The sequence below is a fragment of the Cucumis melo genome, chromosome 6 (genome assembly GCF_025177605.1).
Source record: "Cucumis melo cultivar AY chromosome 6, USDA_Cmelo_AY_1.0, whole genome shotgun sequence".
NCBI lineage: Eukaryota > Viridiplantae > Streptophyta > Magnoliopsida > Cucurbitales > Cucurbitaceae > Cucumis > Cucumis melo.
In genome coordinates, this window is record NC_066862.1 from 1,058,859 (window position 1) to 1,083,953 (window position 25,095).

The window sequence follows — 25,095 nt, forward strand, 5'->3', positions numbered from 1 at the left end:
GGTTTTAGAAAGAAAGTTAAATATTACTTTTTTAAAAATGTCATTGGTTTAATTATTTAACATTTAAAAAGACTAAAATTGCAAATTTTGTTTTGTTTTGTTTTTTTTTTTTGCTTTTTTGAAAATACAATTTTATTTATAAGAAAGAAAGAAATGGATATTCTCATACTCCCAATTTCCCCAAATGTCCATTTTCAGCCCGACCAAAAAGAAAATAAAAACACTATTATCATCCAATTTAACATCACTAAATGTCAATTTTTCATTGGAATCTCGAACAGGAAAAATCAACGAACTACTATTATTTCATCAAACTTTCCAATGTTCATTACTCAAATGATAATAAAAGTAACGAACCGTTGATTTAAACAACTCGAATCACTGGCTGCAGAAAATGGGTCTGGGGAATTTCTTCCAAGTCTTTCCAAACAAAGTTCGAAATTCAAGAATTTTTTTTAAATCCATCATAATTTCATCGAGTCTTTAGAACAACGTTGAATGTAAAGTATTAAAATTTGATGAAACTATAACCATAGAATGTTACGTTAGTTTATAAATTTGTCTGAATAATTTGTAGCTTTGAGTAGAAAGAATCTTAAGATTTGCTTTATTCTTATTTATTTGAATATTTTAAGGACGAAAAGGAAACATGTTATGGTGTCTTATCTTCTACTTTCTTCCACCTCTAGCGGTCATTATAATCTCGGATTTTGTATGGCTCTCCTTAAAGTAATGCTAAATAACAAAACTTAATTTTTTTTTGATTTCCCAGTATTTGTTTAAAATTTCATAGAGCTTGGAAAGAAGAAAAAAAAAAAGAGTACAGAAAAAGGTATGTTTCTCGCAATTTCATGTCGTAGATCTCTGCAAAGTGAATAAAAATTGCAGTTTTTTTTTCCAACCATTTTTCATGTACATTTGATTGAATCTACATTCCATGTTCTTGATGGGTTGTCAATTTCTGGGTTTTAGAAACTGAAATCCATCTGGGGTTGCTTCAAATTTCTGTCATTCGAATCATTTCTTGCTGGAATGGAATTTGAGTAAATTTTGGTTCCTGTATGTATTGTTGTTCCTCGGAAAAGGGAAATGTTTATCTGGGTTGTCTGTATGTTGGCCTTTTTCCAAGGCCTTTCAATGGGAATTCATTTTTCTTCTTTAAATGGGGGATTTGGCGAATATTCATTCAGAAAAAAGTTTCGAAATAGACCATAATAAATGCAAATAAAATCTACCCTTTTTTCCTCTTCCCTAGTTTGACGGTATTTCTTGAAAATATTTACATATAAATGGATTTGAAACGGTCGTGATTATTCGGTTTTGAACTTTCTGTTTCCATAAACGCGTTACGTCAAATTTCGGTCTTCTGCGTCGCTTCATTTGCGCCTTTTTTCTGTTGGGTTTGGTTCTTCTTTTCCAGTTTTGTAGATCTAAGCCACTAATCGACGTACCCAATTCGTATCATCTTCAGATTTTCAACCGTTTCAGCTCGACAAATCAAGTGGGGTTGGCTTAAATTTTTTCCTGATTTTGAAATTTGAGAAGAATTTTGGGGTTTGAAGTGAAAGAAGAAGAGCAAAGGAGAGGAAGTTATGGGGCATTCGGCGCCGGTTTGGGATTGCAGAGCGGCGACTGAGATTACACAAGATTGGAATGGCATTGATCAGGTTGTGCTTAGAAATCCCAAAGGGGCTTCCGCTAGGGTGAGTTTTCTTCTTCTATTTTCATGGCGTTTGGATAAGAAATCACAATGCCGATCGCAGTCTTCTTTCAATCTCGTACTTCTTTTTTCGTTGTGCTTTTTCTTATATTTTGGGTTTGAATAATTGAATCTCTGCTTCTGGATTGAGGGTTTTTGGGTTTGGATTATGTAGATTAGCTTACATGGAGGACAAGTTTGTTCTTGGAGAAATGAGCAAGGGGAAGAACTTCTCTTCACTAGTAGTAAGGTAGGGTTCTGATTCTTCTTGTATTGGTGAAACCATCGATTGGAGTTTGCAGATTTGATTGGAATTTTGAGTTTGGACGTTTGTGGCAGATAGAAGAATAAAACAAAAATTTACTAGAGTTAGTTTTGTTTAAAGATTCTCTGAGATGCTGTGGTTTCTTGAATTTTAGGCAATCTTTAAGGCACCAAAAGCTATGAGGGGAGGAATTTCCATATGTTTCCCACAGGTATGTATAAGATTTTGTTCACTTGCTGATTTCTACAAGAATCTTTCTTCATTCCTGATGTGCTTTTCATGAAAATCATTGTAGTTTGGAAGCTGTGGATCATTAGAGCAGCATGGGTTTGTGAAGAACAAGATCTGGACAATTGATGATAATCCGCCGCCAATGTGCTCAGATGACATCGAGGGGGGCTCTTTTGTTGATTTACTATATAGATCCTCAGAGGAGGATTTGAAATTTTGGCCATATAGGTAAATTTTATGCATAAAGTTCTTGTGTTGTCTGGAAAATGTAGATTGATTGCTATTCAAACAAGTTTTTGACATTACTAAGAAACTTAATTCATACCTTTACTTTCCAGTTTTGAGCTCCGCCTGAGGGCATCTCTACTACCCGATGGGGACCTGGTTTTGAGATCTAGAATTAGGAATGTAAATGGAAAACCATTTGGTTTCTCATTTGCCTATCACACGCACTTGGTGGTTTCAGACATAAGGTAGCTTCAGTTTTTGTCTCATCATTCGTTTGTTTTGATCTTTATGTATTTCTCTGCTTGTAGATGTAGATTCTTATATATGTTTTGAATCTGTATTACATTGAAGCGAGGTGAGAATTGAAGGTCTTGAAACGGTCGATTTCTTGGACAATCTATGTCAAAAGGAGCGCTTTACAGAACAAGGAGATGCCATAACCTTTGAATCTGAGGTAATTTATGTATTTATTGTTCTTAAATAGAACATCAGCAACTGCAAGGGTGGTGTTTTTAGTCACAGGCTCGTTCGTTGATTTATAGCTTTCCAAAGAGCATCAAAGATGTTCATATTATAATGCTGGATGTTTCTGATTGGCAGGTGGATCGAGTATATGTCAGCACTCCGAATGTAATTGCTGTACTTGATCACGAAAGGAAGCGGACTTATGTGATAAGAAAGGAAGGATTACCTGATGTTGGTAAGATTTTTTATTCAAATTTGTAATAGCCGGAAGTTGTGTTGTGCCTAATATATTATTATAGAAGGGGCTTAGACTTATTTGTATTATTTTTTGTGTATCAAAGTGGTTTGGAATCCATGGGAAAAGAAGTCGAAAGCAATGGTTGATTTTGGCGACGAAGAATACAAACAGATGCTTTGTGTTAATGGAGCAGCGTTAGAGAGACCGATCACCTTGAGGCCAGGTGAGGAATGGACAGGGAAACTGCAACTCACTGTCGTTCCTTCAAGTTTCTCTTTTGACTTGTAGAGGAAATCGAACCGGGCACAAGCATGGACATAGGACACCAAGCAAGGCCGGACTACTTTTATTGGGTGTAGAAGGGCTGATGCTGTGTTGAGAATAATGTTTTCATAGCTTTAGAGGAACTGATATTCTATGTCAAACATGGTGATTTTTCTTTTCTTTATTTGTTATTTTTTTTTCTAGTGGAATTGATGAAATTAGGATGTAGGAGGGGATATCCTGCAAGAAACTTGGGAAGCCAATGTTTTTAGAGAATGGCTGCATATCCCCAAAAACTATCTTCTTGTTTTTAGAGGAAGAGAAGAGTGAATTTGTTGTTTTCTTTCTTAGTATAAAAAATTTCCTTTTTTTTTTTTGTGTACTTATTAAAGACATGGTTTTCTCTTTAATGAAGATCTTCAACTGTTATCTTTAGTTTCAAAATTTTCCATTTTTTAGTTCAAAGTTCTTGAATTTAGTGGACATAAAAGTGAAAGTTCAACGATCTATTAACTTGAAATTGAAAGTTTAGAAGCAAAATAGATGTTCTTAAAATTCAGATCTCAACACCAATAATTTATCCTATGTATTTATTTGTTAGCTTTTGTTGTTATTGTCACCATATTTACTTCAATTTGTATTTGATAGTGATTGGTTAGGTGGAGGCTGAATAATGTTTTGGAATTGTTATATAATTTTTTTCTTTTATAATGTAAATTCCTTACAATTCAAATAGACCTAGTTTATTAATGTATTGAATTTGAGTCAATTTGAATTGGATTAGTTTTGACTTCAAAATCTATACAAATAATAATAATAATAATAATAATAATAATAAATAATCTATTTATTTAATGGTATAATGGCTTTGATCTCAAATTGGAATAAAGAGCTTTACTTGGTCTCTCTCATTGCCTCCTTTTCATGACTTTTATTTTATCTTCAAAAAGTCTTATACTATCTTATCTTCTTTAATAGACGTTGCATTCAAAAGTCCCATATTATCTCGTATCTTTCTTTTATTTTATTTTATTTTAGACATTTTTTTAGTTTTCATTTTCTTCACTCTAAATTTCAATATTTTGCAATTTTCCATTTGATTTCTCTCCTATGATATGTAATTAAAATTTCTGAATATTTTGAGGTTCCATAAAGAAAATACCGTCAATTCGGTGGGGCCCCAACAGAGAAAAAAAGATAATAATTAAATCCGGGGGAAAATTAAACGAGGAAAGATCAGATTGCGGGGACGAAAAAAGAAAGAACGGAAGCCACTCTTATATCAGAGCCAGGTTTCGATCCTGGGACCTGTGGGTTATGGGCCCACCACGCTTCCGCTGCGCCACTCTGATCAGATGACATATGATCTCATTGTTATTTGTTAATCTAAGGTTACTTTCCATTTTCTTCCACAAAAACAGCAGAAAATTCAAATAACCCGACCATCATAAATGGCAATATGTTGTTATTATATTATGATGATGATGGAAATTAGTAGATTTAGATTGAATAATAATGGCTTGTCGTAAGGTAAGACGAGAAAGAAACCAGATATATATCAATAGCTACGGCTTTGTGGCCATCAATTTTTTGCAGGCTGCATGAAATTTTCAGATATCAGGCCATCTGTATTATCAAATGATAATCATTATCCAAATGAGCGAAATGTGTAACAATCAATGGAAATGAAAATTAATGGCAGAAGACTAGTTCAAGTTAACGGAAGGAAATACAAAATTAGAAGCAGTCAAAATGCAGGATATACAGAGGAGAGAAAAAACTAGCTAGACCATTAATTTTGAATTTTTAGCCAACTTTTTTGAACAAAAGCTTCAAACAACAGATCAAGAAAGCCTACAGCGACATCATGGGCCACCAGCACTATTCTTCAAATAATCTGTCCCTATCATTATATCAATTCATATTAGCTCTTGTGAACTAGGAAGAGAACAAAAGAAAAGAAAACCAAAAGTTATAAGGCTCGTTTCTAAAAACTTCTTGTTTTTAGAATATATTTAAGAATATAGATGAAAATCCTTGTAAAGAAAGAAACCCAATGTGGCCTAAGGTAATAAACAAAAGGTTAAACAAAAACAAAGGTTGTTCAAACTGATTCTGATGAACAATAAATAAAGATAACAAACAAGTAATTCAAAATATTGAAGTTTAGAGTCGAAATGAAAAATAAACTGCTGAGTATTTGAATGTATGTTGCTAATTTAAAGCCAAGTTTCCCATAATACCATTGGTCTTGTGTTTGAAGAGGATCATTGTTGCCTAAAAAGAGTTATGAGTAGTAAGCAATAATTGAACGTCCAGAAAATTATAGGCACAAATGAGACAAATCGAAGAAGATAGGCGAAAGAGATGAAAAAAAAAGTTCCATACTCAGTTTTGTAAAAGAAAACAAAAATACAAGAGATATATGTGAAGACGATGACAAATGTGCAGGAAAAATGTAAGAAAAGAGAATACCGACCTAAAGTACTTGTGCTAAAACTAGTATATCAAGAGCCATGTCCAATAAATTTAATTATAGAATGTCTATCTTCACATAAAGACTAAGAATAAGGAGAGATATAGGTCTAAATATGATGGAAGAAAACCATAGACTAATGCATTAAATGTGTCACTCTTCAATCGTCTGACAAATAACTAAACACATCTGTAATGATCATCGGAAATGTAACAAATGCCATAAACTTGATTCAAATTAGTTATGTTTTGGTCGGTTATTATTGTATAGCGATTTCATTGAACAAGGAATTACTATATATACCTCCAATATACTAGTTCTAATTCTACATCTGCATTCTACACTAACCATATTCTGAAGAGAATATTCTAAATGCTACCTGTCATGGTTCAAAATTTCCATCAGAGTAGGTAACTGGATCTCCTCCATAAATTCTCCGATCTAAATAGCAGAGAAGATTTCATCTTGGTATACATCATTATCATAGACAACTATAATTGTAAATTGATTTTAAGATAAAATTCTTGTGTTATCTAATTATGTATACATTTTTTCTTTTGTAATATTTTTCCATATTGGTATCCATTAGAGCCCCTAGAGGCTAAACAAGCATACTGTCCAAAGAAAGAAAGTTGGCATCCTATTTAAGAGTGTAAACTCGATGGATCAACCATATTATTTAACAAATCGAATTGTATAAATATATCTATACGCCCATTTTTTGATTCTTTCTAGTATGTGGGATTGTTTTATGTTGATGTAGTACTCGCGGTGCACTTGAAAGAGATGACAATAATCCGACAAAGGGTTACCAATGCAAAGTAAGAATTCAAACTTCGAAACAATAGCATCAAGAATGAAGTATAAACAGTGCTTGATTCCTCATAATTTGTGAACTTCAATTCTAGACATTCAGAGTAAAAATAGAATCCATTCCAACTATAATACAATATAGAAATATAAAAATGGAAGCTATTTTGAATGAGGTGTATACAATACAATAGAAAATAACACAGAACAACTGAAGAGTTATACCTCTCTTGGATCGTTTCAAGAACAGCAGAACTTAGTTCAGAAAAAAAAATAGCATAACCAAGGATTATTATAAACTACTTTTGTTAATTTCAAGATTTATATTTTATTTTGAAGATACTCTATAAATCAATAGATGAAAATTTATATAATATAACCAAATTGTTATTAACTAAGCCCCAAATAATTATGAAACAGGGAAAAACCTTACAAACTCATTATACTTGAACACTTACATAGACCTATGATTACCTTAAGGAAATAACGTTTTTCAAAAAGTCATTTTCAAAACAAAAACATTAGTACTGCATTTAACAACTATTTCTCAAAAACGTTCTTATATATCTACACAAGTTTAATATGACTTGTTGTATACCAAAAACATTTTATTTATCAATATCAAATAACCATAAAACACTATGAAGTATGAACCACAAAAAATTTAAAATAATGGTAACTAAGAGTTATGTTCGGTCGTAATCGAAAGAGGTGGTTGGAGTTACAACTAAAGTTGTTAGAAACGACGATGATACAACATAATATTCAATAATAGATTGGATTAAAAGGACCCCAACAAAGATAAAATTCAGTTCATGAGATAATAATGAGTTTTATATTTAAAAGTTAAAAAGAGTAGATTAGATATGTATTTATATATATATATATATATATATATATATATAAAAGATTATACGAAGGTTGGGAGATATATAAATGAAGAAAGATGGGGGGTGGGAGAGGGTAAGGTGTTGCTCCTAGTGGACTTACAAATAAGAGGAATGAAGGCATAAAGATTGGACATGTGAGCACGTCTATTACATATTTGGCAATTAATAAGACACATCTTTATTCCATAAGCCACAGAATCTTTTTCTATTTTTGAAATTTTATTTTATTTTGCTTTCATTTATGCTTTTGGTTTCCCTCAAAATACAGCACATTATCCCTTCTCTCTTTTGTTGGACGCATGACTCTTTTCTAATTAATAATGCCCTCCCATTCACCTTTATGTTCTTCCAACTTCTTACTCCCAACCCTACATATAATATAATTTTATATATATATATATATATATATATTAATTAGAAGTAAGCATTTATAAACACCAATTTCAGTTCTAAAATTCTCGATCCATAGCTAAGAACTTATATGTCTGTACAAAAATAATAGTACGTCTATGATAATTTATCACAAATAGATTTTTGTAAATATATTTTCAAAAGTTGTTTAAAATAATTCTTCAATTTTTTATTTCCAAATTTTGGTCATGATAAATGAACAAATATATGTTGTGTTTAGGTGGGGTGAGTTATGATTGAAGAAGAAAGTTATGGTGATTTGACTGCACTATTTCTTTTCAAAACAAATATAACAAAACAAAGATTGTAGTCGGTTCTAGTTCGCATGAAATACAAACACCAAATAATCATATGATATGATCATGGAGGCCACAAAATTTTCTCCTTCATATGGGTCAAATATGATGTACGTCAACCATAAAATAATACGATTTCTCATAGACGTGCTTATAATTTAATTTACTTTTCACATTTTTGTTTACAAAATAACGTATAAAGCTTCAATGCTGGTTTAAATCAATACCAAGCTCATAATATATTTTAAATTAAAAAATAAAAATCAAATATTTTATTAAAGTTATTATAAATAATAAATAGGTAGAAATTTTTACATAATTTTTTTTAAAGTTTAGACAAATTTATCGATTTCGATAGGATATGAATTTTTCCATATTTTATAAATATTTTGATTATATTATATTTAACAATGTCCCAACATTTTAGGCTAGACAATCATTTTGATTGTTTAAAATTTCTTTTGAAGTCGTGATTTTAAAACTATATAATGAGTTAAAAAAGACTTGTTTCTTTTAACTTACTAAAAATTTAATTATTCTCTAATATATATAATATACCGTAAAAAAAAGAATTACGTTTATTTTTGTTCTAAAGCAAATAAATATCAAATGATAATTGGATGATAAGTTGATAGTGTATACTCAAACTTCATGAACTCCTAGACTTATATACTTTTATCATTATATGGTATACTCATTAGCGGGCTAGAACCCCCTCAACTTTGTCGTATATATATATATAAAGAAATTATCTAATTTTTAATATTTGTAGGTAGTTTAGTGGAAACTCGGTTTGAATCTTACTATGTCAATAAATTTTGTATGGATCTTGCCATCGGGTGTACGTCTTAATTTACTTCTTGTCATTGAGTTTGAATTAATTATTTAATTATAAACTCATAATTGCCCCCAAAACTTGTACTTGTACCTATCTATACACTAGCCTTTAAAATTCTTATATCAATATAAATATGTTGGATTTGATTCCAACATTTCTATCAAATATCGGGCATTAAATTTTATACATTATTCCACTAACTTATGTATTAATGTATTTAAAACACAATTCTAATAAAGATTTTTAATTGTTTTACTTAAGAAAATTTTTAAATTTCAAATAGAAAATTATTTAGAGTATTAGATAACACATTGATTTCTTTTTATATATCAAATAATCATTGCATAAAAGAAAAATCATAAATAAAATTTATAATTTAAGATTGAAAAAAACATTCCTTTGAAAATTTAATCACTACAAATAAAAAAGGTTGAAATTTAATTCATATAATTTGATAAACTCTTCCTAAATAATCATTTTGTAGGAACAAATTTATTTTTTTTGAGAGTTAAAGTTTTTATAGATTTTTTAAAGAGACATTTTGGAGAAATAAAAACTATATACAAAGTATAACAAAATTATTATATTCTAATACCTCATTAGAATTTTTAAATCTCTAACCATACTTTTATCAGGTAATTACATTTAAGGCTCTACTTAAAATAATCGGATTAAATGTATAAATATGATAATGTGTTTTTACCAAATTGGAATTTATGTGACGCAATCAATCGAAAGGCCTTGCATACCCAAATTTCCGCCACCGTCACAAGACTCACTCTTCTTCCTCCTCTGTCTCACTCTCGCATTTTCCATCAACTTCTTCTCATCGGATGATCGGAATTCCGGCGGGTCTCCGGTCACCGGTTCGCCTATAAGGTGATACTCATCCTCTTCTTCTTCTTTCTTGATCATTTCCGTTCTCCTGATTGCCAGAGATATGTTCGGTTCAGTTGCACATTACAGTGAGATGGAATTCCATTTTTTCTCTCTTTCTTTCCCAAGGAAAACGAAATTCTCTATTACATTTCATATTATTTAATGCGATGCATGTATTTGACTGATTAACTGAATTGATTCGGTTCCTTTTTCTTCGTCTCGTTTTCTGCATTGATTTTTGATTTCTACTGTAATAAATCAGATTTCCGTGAAGAATTTGTTGTGTAGTTCAGAGAATATGGCAGAGCCGACGCCATTGAAACCTATCCTCCAGAAGCCTCCGGGGTTTAAAGATCCAAATCACACTGCTCTGCCGGTGCCGAGACCGCCGGCGAGGAAACTGATATTACCGTCGCCTTTAAGCCAGAAGAACAAGAAGCGACGGAGCTGCTGGCGGAGATGCTGTTGCTTCTTCTGCCTTTTCGTCCTGATCTTAATCGTCGTAATTCTCGCCGTCGGTGGCGTTTTATACCTCTGGTTTGAGCGTAAACTCCCTGTGGTTCATCTTCAATCATTCCGGATCTCCAAATTCAACGTCACCGACAAATCGGACGGCTCGTATTTAAACGCCAAAACAATCGGTCGAATCGAAATCAAGAACCCTAACTCAAAGTTATCACTAAACTACGGCGATATCGAAGTTCAAGTCGCCGCCGGAGAAGGTACTCGTACTGAATTAGGATCGATGATCGTGCCTAGCTTCATTCAATCGGAGGAGAACACGACGAGTTTGAAGATCGAAACAATGGTTAACAACGAAACAGTAGACGACGGAGCGGGCCGGTACCTGAACTCCGGCAACCGAACCGGAGAACTCGTGGTAAACGTCGAAGCACGTACGAAAATAGGATTCGTGGTGGAAGGCCGTAGAATGCCGCCGGTAAAGATCGAAGTGACGTGCGGAAGTGTGAGCTTGAAACGTCTCGACCGAGGGAACGTGCCGAAATGCTCCATTCATTTGCGCCGATGGTTTCTGTAACCAAAAAAAGAAAGGAAAAGAAAATTAAATCAAATAAATTTAAATTGGTAATTACAGTGTGATTATTAAACTCTATGAACACAGAAAAATTTATGCCATTAATTTTTACCCACAGAAGACAAAATATAGGTATGCTTTTGGACTCGATTTTTGGTAACATTTTGATATTGATAATTGTTCATTCTGTAGAGAGAGTTGTTGATAATTGATATCATAATTGAAATCATATTATGTCTCGTGATCCTTTTTTTTTTTTTTATTATTATTGTTTTTAATTTTGAGTTACGTTAAAAGAATATTCAAATGTCATTCGCTTGGTTTTTCATCTATATTTCTCTTTCGCTTCTACTCGTTGCTGTTTCTTCTTCCTTTTGGTAAATAATGACAACATCCGTCACCACTTAGATTAGTATTAGCATAAACTTTTAAGAGTTCTTCATGGTTTAGGGTTTATCCTTTTCTTTAGTTCCATTAGTTGATAGTTACACTTTGATACCATGGTAAAGTCAATATAAGAGACCATTATTTAAAGTTAGGCCAGCCTACTTTTATGGTTTATTGTTGGCGTGTTAAATATTTGTTTTTTGGAACCGAACATTTAATTAGTATTGAGTTTTAGTCTCTTTTTGCACCTTAAATTGTTGGTTACATTTGGTTTAGGGTTTAGTTGATTAGACTACAATTTTACAACTTTAGTTTTTTTTTTTTTTTTTTTCAATTATAACTTTATAAGTAGGAGGAAAGCGATTTTCTTTTCATTCAATTTTTAGTTAGGAAGATGAAAATTTATTTACAAGGAAGAAATATTATTTCTGGATTCAAAGAATGTCTTTTTTTTCTTCCCCTTTTTTAGTTGAACAAATATAGTTGGATTGAACATAAAAAAATAATTTTCAAATTAATTTTTTTGCTAGGTTTATCTACTTTCTAGGTCGGAAAAGAAGTATGTCATTAATTTCAAATTTGTACGTTTAAACTTTTACTTGGTGTCTATTTAATTCCTAAGCTTTCTTAACAAGTATTTAGCATCACATCTATTTCATTTATACACTCCAATTTTGTGTTTAATATCTTAATATTTTTTAAGTTAATACTCTGTTTTTCATATGTATTTGGACAAAAATGGTTTCAAATTTAAAAATAATTAATTGAAATTATTGAATTTAAGTACTCGTTTATATTAACATATTTTTTGGTTTAAGAAACTGATTTTTTTTTAAATTTATTTAAATTACTTTCGTAAAAATTATTTAAAATGAAAGGTAAAACATGGATTTAAATATTTATAATTAAAACCTTTGGTGATTGTCCACGTTACGCTTTCCGCCAACTGGGTTCGTTGGCTTTGTTCATTTTCCCGCACGCGACATTTCCGCCATTTTCCCCCTCAGCTTTCTCGTCGGAGTGGCCCCTCCAGATTACCGTCCATGGCGTCGAAGCGGATCTTGAAAGAGCTCAAGGATCTCCAGAAAGATCCTCCTACTTCCTGCAGCGCCGGTTCAGTATTCTTTCTACTCTACTCCCTTTTTGCTATCTACTTATTTCTACACCTTTTTAAGGTCGATCTACTGATTGCGTCCTTACAACGAGCATCCGTGACTTAGAACAACTTTCTTCTTCTTCTTTTATTTGTAAATTAAGTGGATCCAAATGTTTGTTTGTGGATTGCGTGAAATAGTATTAACTCAGAAATTCAATTATCATGTTCATAATTAGCTAAGCATATGGAAGTCTAGGAAAATCGGTTTTGGACTTTGTAGCGTTCACCTGCCATCTCAAATTTACGGTTTAAGTAAGGAATATGGTTTCTTGGTTGGCTCTTCTCAAAATAATTGATCATATTGTGGAATGGAATTTGGATAGAAACTGAAGCATGCATTGTAGTTTGATTTATTGCATATGCTATGGTTGTTGAAGCAACACTCTATTGAGTAGGAAACTATAGATACCAGTGGATGTACTGCTTTACTATAGTTTTCTATATTCTGAAGCGCGATTCTAAGAATCTTCAAGTTTGAATTATGGTCGATTAAAAAATGGAGCTGTTCAGAGCGGTGTAATCGCTTAAGATTTTAGTAGGAGATCATAAATATTTTAACAAAAATAGGTTGGGTATAATTTACGCTCTGTGTCTGAATTAGATCAGAAAAGAATCAAATGCCACAATATAAGACAATTGTTAGATGATTTATTTTTTACTTAAATTAGTCTGTGTTTTATTAATCCTATTTTGTTTCTCCTTCAAATGCCACAATATAAGACAATAAGTTGTTCTGTAACAGGTCCTGTGGCTGAAGATATGTTTCATTGGCAAGCAACAATTATGGGCCCTCCAGACAGTCCTTATGCAGGAGGGGTTTTTTTAATTACTATTCACTTCCCTCCCGATTATCCATTTAAGCCTCCTAAGGTATGGCATAAAATCTGACATATCTGGTTATGGTCAACATTTTCTGTAGCCCGTTATTACCGGTTTGTGTCATTTGAAATAATTTGTCACCATATATGGTTCTGGTTTCATTAGTTACTCTCGTGGCTTCAATATATGTGTGTTGTCACTGTGTTTAGATCTTATTTGATTAAAACCTTAGTGAAGTCAGTGCTGGAAGTTGTTTGCACACTTCATGAGCTAAACAGGCTGCTATTGGGGGTCATTCGGGTAAATAGGTTACTATCTGATATCTGCAAATTATATTTTGTGGCAGATGTATTGACCATACAAAAGCCGCACTTTGAAAACTAAATATATAAACCGCATTTCACATTTGAGGTTATTGATATAGGCTTACTGCCTATTTCACCTTAGTAAGCACTATTTGTAGCTGAATGTAAGAACTCGATCTGGGAAGGTAATTGTGATGACATAATTTAGGTCAGTTAAGTATAACTTAAAGCTTAGTTTTATCTAGAGGTCTTGTTAGGTTATGGGACACCCATTTGTGGATGGAGCTCCCTTTTTTCTTGAGTTTGGCTAGAGTTCAAATCCTGGGAGTTTGTTTCTTAATTTCAGGAATTTTTATCTCTGATCTAATGTGGAACCATAGGTTCTTTTTGTAGACCCTAAATCATGGTGGGCTGATCGCGCCCTGCCGACTTTAGGGTCAAAATCCTAAAATCTGTCTTCCTTGAGTGGTGCAATGTGTGCAGGTCTAACTTTGAAGATATCTTCTCAATTTTTGTGGTGCCCTTGTACCTAGAGCATGTGGAGGTGTATTTTGTTTTATATTTCAATTTTGAGGTGGTTTTCTGCTACGCATCAATATTTTTATTCTCTTGTGAGGAGGTCATCCATTTAAAGAAAAGAGACTATCAAGGTCATCTTTTGGGAGAATTGGCTGGAAAGAAATAGCAGAAATTTTCAAGGGATAGATGTGGGTCTTTTTATGCAATTTTGAGATCTTGTTTCTTATGTGGTTCTTTCTTGTAGTGGTTTTGATTAAATCTTGCTAATTGGAGGCTTTTGGCATCATCACTGGCTATAGTGGGAGAAGAAGTCTTATCTTTCCCTTCTCTTCTGTTTTCCTTCTTCCTTGACAAAATTTTGAGTTTTTTGAGCTTGTACTATTATTTCTATGGATCATTAATTATGCCACTTTATATAGGCCATAGGGAGTCTTTACCTATAAGTTTTTACGTTGTTTCAATTTATTTTTGTTTAGGTTGCTTTCAGGACAAAAGTTTTTCACCCAAACATCAACAGTAACGGTAGTATTTGCCTGGACATCTTGAAAGAGCAATGGAGTCCTGCTTTGACTATATCAAAGGTTTTGACCTCTTGACAATTTTGACATTCAAGTCCTTGATGTTTGAAATCCATTATCATATGCCTCCTTTGCACCATGGCTTTGGATCAAATTCTTTAAATTAAGTGTCGGGCACCATTTATGATTTTCTTCTTTACTAGGGATTTAAGACACTAAACTGATTACTTATATTGAAGATGAAAAAAACCCACTAAGTTGATTTATTATCGTTCCTGAATCCCGATGACGGATACTAACTCAACATATTTAATGATGTGATTGGCAATTGTACTAAGAGTGCTCAACACTGATGTACAGTTTTCACATTTCATGCCATCTTTATTTCATTTCAGTAGTTTTTTTAACGTTGCATTACCAGTTCTATTAATAAAAAAATTGTAAGGAGAAGCAGAGATGGTATAAAAAAAATTAAATCCAAGAAATCATCATGTGAAAAAAAAGCTAAGCTATCAACTTAGACCAAATATTGAAAAAGTAGGATGCGATTATATTTGAAACACAACAAGAGTTTAGATATGCTGCTTTTGTCATCAAAATCCTGGTGGGGAATAAGAGGATGGGTGACAGCATGATATTCTGGTTAGATTTCAGTTTTTATGAACTTCATACTGTAAACTTGGAAGGGTTACTTAGCATTTAAGGGGTGAAATGGGTGTCAGTGGTCGCCGTCCATTGTTGACATGGGGAGATCGTGGTCTGTAATTCTGAGTCTGTTTTCCTCTGCTAAAATTCCAGATCTTTCCTAATTTGGACGGTATGCTGCATCTTATTTCTTAGAATATTGGGATCATTGTCTGCTCTGCAGCGTCTTTGACAAACATCTTTGAGAATAGGGAGTGACTGTCAATGATTTTCTGCATGTCAATTTCATTATGTTCGTAGCTCTGATTAATGCCACATACAGTTTTTTAAGTGGTTGGGAAGGGTTGTTTCATATTCAGGTGTTGCTTTCTATTTGCTCCCTTTTGACCGATGCGAACCCAGATGATCCACTAGTGCCAGAAATTGCTCATCTGTACAAGACCGATAGGGCCAAGTATGAGACAACTGCAAGGAGCTGGACTCAGAAATATGCTATGGGCTAGTATGTATTACGGGAAGGGCATGAGGGATGTTGCTGTTGGTTCTCATGTATAAATGAAAGTTTTCTGTACAATCTACTATTGTGGGAGATTGAAATAATTCTATGTTGTCCAATTTGAATCAACCTGATGCTTTAAGTTTGTGTTTCGACTGATATATATCAATTATATGGAATTGATTTTGTACAGTTCCTTGACCTGTGATTCTTAATCCTAGATTTCAAGCTAGTGATGGAACTATTTGGCATCATGGCTTCTCATGATGGTGGAGGATAAAGGCGGAGAATGGGCCAATGCAGCTCCAATTGCATTTCCAACCCACTTGAATTCTGAGGGTATGCAATCCTTTCCACGTTCTAAACTTTCTTTTTTCACCATTCATTTTGTCAACTGCCTTATATTTCATTCTTGGATCTAGACATTTCTCGAGTAATTGAGAAATTATCTGTACTATTTTTGCTGCAAAACGTAGACATGAAACAAACGGGTGGGCTGGAAGGCAAGGGCTCTACATAACCTAAGAACTTAGGATTTCACAGGTCTGATTTTTGGCAACTTTCATCCCGTATATTCTTTTGGATCTAAGACCTCTCTTTTTAGACCGAACTTCAATCTATGTTTAGGTTGAATTTTGTATAGCTTTAGTAAATACTGATTTTAATCAGTAAACAGTTGAATATTGGACAAACACACGCAGTTCAGTTGGGAAAAAAAAAATCGGAGAGCACTTATTAGTATATAATTTAATGAATTATTGGAAGAATCACAATTCGAACAGGAAAAAGACTGAAAAAGAGTTTAAAGATCCATCAGAAAACGTCTTGACATTGTCGTGTCTTCTTTCTTGCACCTACCACTCCCATGTCAATTTATTAATATCTATCACTCTCCTTCTATCAATAGAAATAGATTAAGGGCTGCAATTTGGTTGACAAAGAAAGTGGGACAATTCCTACATCCTATTCCCAAAAAGAAATTAAATTATTAAATGTTGTGCTGTCCTTTGGTATCCTCAAGTTGGTTTTGCCATCTCTTCAACTTATCTTCAAACGTAGGTGGACATGAACTACACCCCAGATTTCCCTTTCCGACAATAATTGTCGAAAACTATTCATATACTTCAAAACTTAAATTCTAAGGCACATAATATCTATCAAGCATTCATCATACACCTTGCCAATTCTGCCAACAACAGGGTTGGGTTATTACATGCATGCTCACTTTGTTTGGTTTTTAGAGCCTTCACTTCCCAATAATTAGTTTTGGATCATTACCCAACATTTGTCATCTAATGAGAGGGAAAACAAAGACGTTTCGTTTGTAGGCTTCCTGTGTCATGATCTTTTTCATTTCTTAGTTGATGTGGGACTTGGTCACTCTCAATAATCCCTCATTCAAACAAAGGACCGCATAATCTCTCTTGAAATGGTCATCTTTCATGTCAATCTCTCTAGCTAGCTTCTATATGAAGTTTGTGTTCAATCAATAGATGAAGTTCTTCTTTGGGGTGCATGCGACCTGTTTGAAAGAACTTAACTACAGATCATGCGACCAATGTCATGATATGTATTTTCACATATATAACACTCGTTCATCCCCAATCCAACTATGTTCATCTCGTTTTTTATTTGTTAAATTTTCTATTCATTTACCCAACTAAATCCCAAACATCAAGAACCTAATTAATAGAGGAAAAACGACTCTCATCATTTTTTTCTAACTTAATGCTAAAGTGAGAGCGTTTTTCTAGGCTATTCTCAAGCAATTTTAAGTTTTAGTCTTGGACTCGAATTCTCCCAAGTGAATTCGAAGAGAAGATGCCAAAAATATGATTTGTTGGTTTAATCTCAAGATAACGAGTGGACAGATAAAAAGTGAAGAAAAAACCAAAAATTACTGGTGGGTGATGATCGGCTGTTACGTTTGTATTTTGAATTCTTTACAGTTTCACTTCATTAAATCCAAGAATGAAAGGAAATCACGTGAAGAAAATGAATTTTGTGAACATATCTAATGGAGAACGACAGTTCCTTTAATGTCTTGGACTCACATGCTTGGCCCAAAGCAAAATAATGCTATTTAATATGTAAAAATAACCTTAGTTTTAATCTAGATATTTAATTGACATCTTAACGATTCATTCAATTTTATGCTAATTCCTCGCCAAAATATATAAGTATATATACACACATGTGTATATATATGGTTGGTAAACAAGCTAATTTTATTTTAAGAGGTGAACAAAATTATTCATGCTTTGCAACTTTGACACTTTCTTAGATTATTTCTTTGTTTCGTAATGATCTCTTTTTCTATAGTATTCTCCTTGTCCTACTTAACAAAGCTATTAGGTTATAGTTTCTCTGCGAGGTTTATGTTGGTCTAATTTTTTTTTAGTAGTACTAACATTTAAAATGGTAAATTAGTAATCAATACATTATTGGCTAAATTATATTTGGATGGGTAGCTGTTGCTGTAGTCACTCTCTACTATGGTAGTGTTCTTTTTTTTTTTTTTTTTTTTAATTTTTTAATTTTGAAAAGTCTACTTTAGTGTTTAGTCTACTTAAAATTATTTTTATGGTGGAAGAGGAAAAGAAAGGGGGAAACCCCGTAGGAGTGTGATTATTACGTGTAGGACTTGGGAGGAAGGTAGAAGAAACTAACAAAATATCTGCGCCTGTCCAAATTCATACTTAAAATAAAGAAACGGGAGGTGAAAAGGAACGGCCACGTGGCGAAAGCACAACGTCCCGATGAAATATGCGGCGACTCTAATCCTTAAAATTTATACTTAATTAATAAATGCTTACAACTTAAATTTTTTTGCTCGAAAAAGCAAAGAGGACAGAACACTCATATAAATCTAGACCTTTTGCTTTCCTCTGCTCTGCTCTGCTCTGCTCCTCTCAGACTCAGAACCTTCTCCTCTTCTTTTCACTCCCATTCCCTTTCCCATATCTGCAAATTTAGTTCGTAAAAGATCCTATTTCGTTTCCCCTTTTCGCGAATCCTGAGCTAAAAGTTCAGAGGGATATGAAATCCCACTACCCATTAATGGGTCGAGTTTTTTCCGGCGGAATTAAGTTCAGAGAAACCAGAACCGTCACCCACAAACCGGCGGCGGAGACCAAACTCGTCCGAATTTCCTACACCGACGCCGATGCAACTGATTCGTCGAGTGGGGAAGACGAAGAGCCAATCCTCGTCCGTCACGTCAAACGCCACGTGACCGAGATCAGGCTTCTCACTACCGATTGTTCCAAAAAAGCGCCGCCGAAGTCCAGAGCTAACCCGCCGCGAAATTCGGAGAGTCATAGAAAGTTTCGTGGAGTTCGGCGGCGCCCGTGGGGGAAATGGGCGGCGGAGATCAGAGACCCTTTACGGCGAACCAGAGTTTGGCTTGGAACCTACGACACGGCGGAGGAAGCCGCCGTTGTTTACGACGAAGCCGCTGTTCGCCTTAGAGGTCCCAGCGCTCTTACCAATTTTGTCGCTGAAACTCCCCATTCCGAAACAACGCTTGTCACATATCTCACTCCGCCGCCGCCGGAAAATCAGAGTACGGCGGCGGTGGTTTCCGAAACCAAAGAATCTCGGAGTGTTTGCTCTCCGACTTCCGTTTTGAGATTGGAAGAAGAAAATTGGAGAGCCATTGACCATTATCTAAGCGAAGAATCAGGATTAGAAGACGAATTCAATTGGCTATATGATCGGAATTCTAACAGTTTCTTGTTCAATTTAATAAGCCCACAACCAATATTTTCTGACCAAATGGAAATGACAATTCCGAAATGGGAAGATTTTGGGGACATTTCGGTGGATTTCGATTCATGTAAATGGGACGTAGAGAATTATTTTCAAGATCCAAACTTTAGTATTGCATAGATTGACTGACAAACTAGCTGGGATTGTACGGGCAGTTGTGACTGTGAGAGAGAGGATTTTGTTTCGTTATCCTTTTTTTTTTGTTATTATTTATTGATTTGTTAATTATTAATTTCTAAATTTTTGTATCGTTTAATTTTGTATTCTAATGTATGTTTTATGAGCTTTTATTTTTGGAGTGAATTGTATTGTCTGGAAATAGCATAGTGAGGTGCAACTTTATGTACTCCCAACTTTTTCTAGATTTAAGATATGTTCAATAAATGGGGGTAGGTTACAGAATTTTATTTGAGTATCTAAATACTTTATTCTCTTTGGTTTTTGCTTTTTGAATTTTGACCAGGGGATTTCATTTCAGTGGTAGTGTATTTGAAATTTGAAAAACAAAGTAACCAAAATTAGGTTGAATTACCGTTTTTGGTGGTTGTAGTTGGACTTCTTTCAAATTTGGTTTTATTTATAGGTTTGTGATCCTTATAGTTTTAGTTTAGCTTCGATTTCATTCTTACCTATAATTTGATCAAACTTTTACAAAAACATCTACATCTTTATAATCATTATAGTAAGTGGCATGTGGATCACTATTTTTTAAAATGTTTTTCTAAAGGTTTAAAAACTCTTTTTGGTACTTAAGTGTGTCATTTCAAATGGAATTTAAGTTTATATTTGAAATTAAATAAAAATAAGAGGACAAATTTTGAACTTTTTTAAGAGATAAAAATGTGGTATAGAGATAATTTTGGACGTCTAATGAGCTATGGAAATCTAATTGAAACTTTTAGGACAAATATCAATTTTTATTCCTAAATCTCGAAGGTTGTATAAATTAAAATCCTAAACCAATAGTATCAATCTCTTAAATTTTACATTAACGATCAAATGTGTTTAGACTTCTTTGATTTTTAGTCTTGAAAAACAAACAATTAAAATAAACGTATAGATGATTTCGAAAAGAAAAAAAATTATGTCTAAATGTTTAAATTGATTTATGTATGAAGTTTAGAGGTTTTATCGAAAAAATTATTAAAGAGATCATAATAGAGTTGGTAAATTGAAACATTTATAAAAGTTTGTATTTAAATTGATACCATCCTTAATGTTTAGAGTTGTAAATAAATAATTTTTTAAAAAATTTAAAATAATAGAAATGCAATTGAAATTAGAGGAATTTTCATTGAAACCAAACTGATACTACTAAACCTATTTGAAAAAAGAAAAGATGTGTTAATAATCTAAATTATAGGGACTAAACAAATAATTTACCAAAAAAGAAAAAGGGTCGAATAATCAAAATTTGATGGTTAGGATAAAATTTAATTAATACGGAAGACTTAATTATAGAAATCAGTTTTTTAGTGGGGGATAGGTTTAGATAAGATTGTGTATGTAATTAAGGAGAAATTATATGGATAGAGGGATTGTTTATATCTTCATTTGGAAAGTTGAAAAAGGAAAAAAAGAGAGATAGGGCATATGAACAGAATAATTGAAGAGGCAATGCACATCTGTCATAGTTAGCTTTTGAAATAAATGTTATAATGTTGGGAAATAATTTAGCCCTCTAACTGCAGACAACTGGTACGAGGTTTCTTGTGGACCAACTCCCCCCTTCTTCACCACTCTTTTCCTTTTCCATTTCTTGATCTTGAGCAATTGAATGCTCGAATCTATCTCCACACTGCACGGTAGTAAAAAAAACTATAGTTAGGCAATTGAGTTTGAATTACACATCGTATAGGTGTAGGTAGAATGTCATACTTGTATTTTCATTTTCAGTTTCTTTTTTATATTATGATGATGAATTGTAAGCTATTCGTTGCATTTGCTATTTGTTAGTTGTTGAAGAGTGATTCTATGTGTCTCTAGAATAAATCTCTAGGACTTTTGTTTTGATTCTCCAACAAAGAAAATGTTAGCTATAGCTAGCTAGATAGTTATTAATTATAGAAGTTGTAGAGTGGGTTTGAGGGCTTTTAGACACTATATAGCTAAGAAAGGTCCAAAGCTCATCTTTCATCCTAGGTAATGTGTTTTGAGGGAATAATTTGAAAGAACTAGTGCATAGTCTTTGAAGGTTGCTTAAGTTAATGCTTGTGTACTTAGTTTTTGGAAATAAAAGGGCTATTTGTAGAGCTAAAGGAGAGCATTTTAGGCACTCTTTATAATAACAGATATTTTATCATTAAAGAAAAATGGGAAGAGTCAAAAGCAACAAGAGGGTAGTTTTGAACCCAAACAACATGAAAAGAAAGAATGTTTACTATTGCTCCAAGTTGAAAAAGTGAAATAATATATTAAGCAAAGTGAAAAGAGGGTTTAGGGGAAAAGTAGCAAATATGTTGGTTGCAAAAAAGGGTGAGAAAAAACCATTCCTTGGTGTCATCTACACAGCACAGCACTGATTCTTGTTTGGGACTTTGTGGTGGGGGATGATTCTTCTGTCCTACATCCAAATACCCTTTTTTTTTTCTCGCTCTTCTTTTAACCTTAATTCTCTTAAATCACTTCCCAATATTAACTCAATGTTATCAAATGGTAATAACTATTTTATAAACTAAGAGAAAATCAATGTCTTCTTCTTTGTTTTGGTCTAGTTTTTATTTGATGCATCCCTCCAAATTGTTACATTTTTATATTTTAAGTTTTGAGTTTGATTTCAATTTAGTTGTTAAGTTTCAAAATGTTTTAATTTTGTCCTTGAAATTTTAGTTTTTCTTTATTTTGGTCCTTGCGGTTCAATATTTTCACTTTTAACCTTGATTTTAACTTTTTCTTTTTTTTATAAACTTAAAATATTATGAAGTGAAATTTTAAAATTAGTCTTAATATTGATGAAAAAAAATAGTAAAACTTAGTTAATTATAATTTTTAAGGTTAATTTATAGACATTAAAATTAAGATGAAAAGTAAATATTTAATGAAAAATCAAAGTTGAGAATTGAGAGTGTAAATCGATCTTAAAAGCTAGTATCTAACTAAAACAAATAAATTTTAAGGAGCAAAACTAATTTGAAATTAAATTCAAAACTTAAGAATTAGAAGTATATTGAAATCATGTTGGAATAGAAAAAAATTAGGGTCGTTAAAATATTAGTCAGAATCCTATATCACAAGTGTCCCACCCAATGAAGTTATCTAAAATGCAAACATAGGTTCCATATCATCTAGTTAAAAGGAAGAAAAGAGAGAGATCAATATCTAAACTAATGGGTAGAGACTATTTAATAAAATTCAAATTGAGAACTATATGTATATAGTTCCGTACATGTACTTGCTTAATTTGGATTACTCTAAACTCATCATGTTTCAACTCGATTAAATCGTCTCCCTTTCTTCCTTTTTCATTTTGTGATATGTTTATATTGTTTTTCTCTTTATCTTAAAATATTTTCTTCGGGAGAGAGAAAGAAATGTGGAGTATCCAAGAAACATGTAATGTAATGATGTAATTATTATTATGTTTGTTTAAAGCTTGTTTCATGATTATTCTTTTTCTTTAGATTAGAGAAGAAGACAAAACATGATGTTGTAGCTTTTGATGTTCTAACAATCAGCCTAAATATATTTAAATTGGTTGAGTTATTGTTAGAAAAAAAAAGTTTTTTAACATAAATAGCGGTAGATGATTTGAACGATCTGAGAGTTTTTTTGTGAAAAAGTTTAATCATACTCATTCGATCAAAATATTAGTGATTTAAATCTTACCTCACTCGAAGGAAAAATCGAAATATTAAGTTTGCATTTCCCATCCTGTCGTTTAAGAACTAAAAATGAAATAAGGACCTAATTACTAAAAATACAAAATTAAATAGTAATACTACATGCTTATAATTTTTCTTTTTGTTTTCTTTAAGAAAACAATCTAGTTATGCTCTGTTAGAGTATGATAGTTTTATCTTGTTTGGAATAAATTGAGAAAATAATAACCATCAAATATATATTCTTGTTTTCCTCTTCACTCTTTCAATTTTGATTTATTTAGATTATTAAAAAAAACATTTATTTTAGTCGATTCTTTTTTTCTTTTTTCCTATCATATTATTCATACGATGTAATTTTTTTTTTCTTTTCCTATCAGAATTTTACCAACCACTGACCACGACCAGAATCAGTTGTGACAAAATTGAGAGAGAGATCACGTGCGATAGTGAATAAGCAGCAGAGTGGGATTTGGGCCTCTATTTGAAACTACGAAATGGGCTGGGCCCATCTTTCCAATAATTCGTTTTGTACGTTAATATTGGTGGGCCATAAACACCTGGATCAGCAGAAATAATTGCATCTAAGCCCAAATGATTTACTCGTGACATGGAAGCACAAAATACATCAACTCCAAAATTAATTAAATTAATTCCAATCATATATGTACCGAATGAGCTATCAGTAGGATCATAAAAGATAACTATGAGCATTAGGATGTGAGAATTAATATTTTCTTTTTAAGAAAAAGAAGGCCCATTAGGCCCAATTGACCGACAGAAAAAAGTCTCAAGTCTGACAAACAACTAAGGGAGTAATCAGATGGACCATACCGCACCCGTGAGTACCATACACACCATTATAATTTCCACGTGGAACAGCAAATCGCATTCAGAAAACTTTCTTCATACAAACAATAATAAAACAATCCCACACATACATCAAAAAATCAATTACACGCATGCCATGTATACACATACATCAACATTGTCGGAGAATCAAAATCTCTTTATTCTTTTATTTTGATGGCGAAAATTTGATGTTTTGATCTATTGATTGATGATATATATTTTAACTAATTAAACTATAGTTAAATCTCATTCAAATATTTAAATGAGGTTATTCCTTTTTTCTAAATTGTGATTGAAAAACGAAGTTGCTTATTGATAGAAAATGTAAATCATAGCCAACGCTGACAGAAGAAATAGTTTTCAACTAAGAATGTTTGAAAAGAGTTGAGGTTAACGTTTGTTCATCAACCCTTCCCTTTCATTTATTCGAGTTGGACTCAATGTCATGAGTGTTCGGGCTTTAGTGGGCCGAGTTTGGGCTGAGCCCATTTATTACTCTAAGCCCAATGTTATGCATCGACATTTTTCACAAAAAAAAAACACATTTCCAAAGATGGTAGAATTTAACCTTTTCTTCTATTTTACACTCAAATTTGAACTGAAAAATAAAACAATAATAACTCAAATTTGTTGGGAAAACAATACATACTCGTTGATTAAATTCTATAAACTTTCACCAATATTTAATGTCTTTTTGACATTATCAAAGAAGAATATGAGTTAATATAATTACTACATAGGACTTGAAAGTTATGGAACTTTTGGTGAGGAATAATTTGACTC

At 32.6% G+C, this 25,095-nt stretch overlaps 4 protein-coding genes across 8 annotated transcripts; all 4 read left to right on the top strand.

Annotated features, from left to right (window-relative positions):
* Nucleotides 1-573: 573 nt before the first annotated feature.
* On the top strand, nucleotides 574-3,825 carry LOC103483218 (putative glucose-6-phosphate 1-epimerase). Of its 2 annotated transcripts, none has more exons than XM_008439730.3 (9): nucleotides 574-832; nucleotides 1,472-1,703; nucleotides 1,875-1,949; nucleotides 2,119-2,175; nucleotides 2,260-2,423; nucleotides 2,534-2,668; nucleotides 2,775-2,877; nucleotides 3,024-3,123; nucleotides 3,230-3,825. In XM_008439730.3, exons 2-9 carry the CDS (start codon nucleotides 1,593-1,595, stop codon nucleotides 3,412-3,414), a joined length of 930 nt encoding a protein of 309 aa, XP_008437952.1. In that variant the 5' UTR covers nucleotides 574-832; nucleotides 1,472-1,592; the 3' UTR covers nucleotides 3,415-3,825. The 2 variants fall into 2 exon arrangements, with proteins under 2 accessions (XP_008437952.1, XP_008437953.1); XM_008439731.3 differs by lacking the exon at nucleotides 574-832 and adding an exon at nucleotides 833-1,059.
* A 5,989-nt stretch (nucleotides 3,826-9,814) lies between these two features.
* LOC103483219 (NDR1/HIN1-like protein 6) lies at nucleotides 9,815-11,255 on the top strand. Its single transcript, XM_008439732.3, has 2 exons — nucleotides 9,815-9,990; nucleotides 10,279-11,255. The coding sequence occupies exon 2, from the start codon at nucleotides 10,289-10,291 to the stop codon at nucleotides 11,027-11,029; it is 741 nt and encodes a 246-aa protein (XP_008437954.2). The 5' UTR covers nucleotides 9,815-9,990; nucleotides 10,279-10,288; the 3' UTR covers nucleotides 11,030-11,255.
* Nucleotides 11,256-12,328: 1,073 nt separating this feature from the next.
* Nucleotides 12,329-16,565, top strand: LOC103483220 (ubiquitin-conjugating enzyme E2-17 kDa-like). Of its 4 annotated transcripts, none has more exons than XM_008439735.3 (4): nucleotides 12,329-12,526; nucleotides 13,312-13,439; nucleotides 14,689-14,793; nucleotides 15,735-16,063. In XM_008439735.3, exons 1-4 carry the CDS (start codon nucleotides 12,457-12,459, stop codon nucleotides 15,876-15,878), a joined length of 447 nt encoding a protein of 148 aa, XP_008437957.1. In that variant the 5' UTR covers nucleotides 12,329-12,456; the 3' UTR covers nucleotides 15,879-16,063. The 4 variants fall into 4 exon arrangements, with proteins under 4 accessions (XP_008437957.1, XP_050941830.1, XP_050941831.1 ...); XM_051085873.1 differs by having other exon boundaries at nucleotides 12,330-12,526; nucleotides 15,529-16,063; XM_051085874.1 differs by lacking the exon at nucleotides 15,735-16,063 and adding an exon at nucleotides 16,093-16,565 and having other exon boundaries at nucleotides 12,331-12,526.
* A 140-nt stretch (nucleotides 16,566-16,705) lies between these two features.
* Nucleotides 16,706-20,035, top strand: LOC103483221 (pathogenesis-related genes transcriptional activator PTI6-like). Its single transcript, XM_017043585.2, has one exon. It carries the CDS (start codon nucleotides 18,911-18,913, stop codon nucleotides 19,760-19,762), a length of 852 nt encoding a protein of 283 aa, XP_016899074.1. The 5' UTR covers nucleotides 16,706-18,910; the 3' UTR covers nucleotides 19,763-20,035.
* Nucleotides 20,036-25,095: the final 5,060 nt, after the last annotated feature.

What these genes read in the sequence shown, in the direction of transcription:
- LOC103483218 (XM_008439730.3), top strand. Translation starts at nt 1,593, where the DNA reads ATGGGGCATTCGGCGCCGGTTTGGGATTGCAGAGCGGCGACTGAGATT. An exon ending in TTGAAATTTTGGCCATATAG is followed by an intron (nt 2,424 to 2,533) that starts GTAAATTTTATG and finishes TTTACTTTCCAG; the next exon opens with TTTTGAGCTCCGCCTGAGGG. An exon ending in TTGGTGGTTTCAGACATAAG is followed by an intron (nt 2,669 to 2,774) that starts GTAGCTTCAGTT and finishes ATTACATTGAAG; the next exon opens with CGAGGTGAGAATTGAAGGTC.
- LOC103483219 (XM_008439732.3), top strand. Translation starts at nt 10,289, where the DNA reads ATGGCAGAGCCGACGCCATTGAAACCTATCCTCCAGAAGCCTCCGGGG.
- LOC103483220 (XM_008439735.3), top strand. Translation starts at nt 12,457, where the DNA reads ATGGCGTCGAAGCGGATCTTGAAAGAGCTCAAGGATCTCCAGAAAGAT. An exon ending in TCCTACTTCCTGCAGCGCCG is followed by an intron (nt 12,527 to 13,311) that starts GTTCAGTATTCT and finishes GTTCTGTAACAG; the next exon opens with GTCCTGTGGCTGAAGATATG. An exon ending in CTGCTTTGACTATATCAAAG is followed by an intron (nt 14,794 to 15,734) that starts GTTTTGACCTCT and finishes TTTCATATTCAG; the next exon opens with GTGTTGCTTTCTATTTGCTC.
- LOC103483221 (XM_017043585.2), top strand. Translation starts at nt 18,911, where the DNA reads ATGAAATCCCACTACCCATTAATGGGTCGAGTTTTTTCCGGCGGAATT.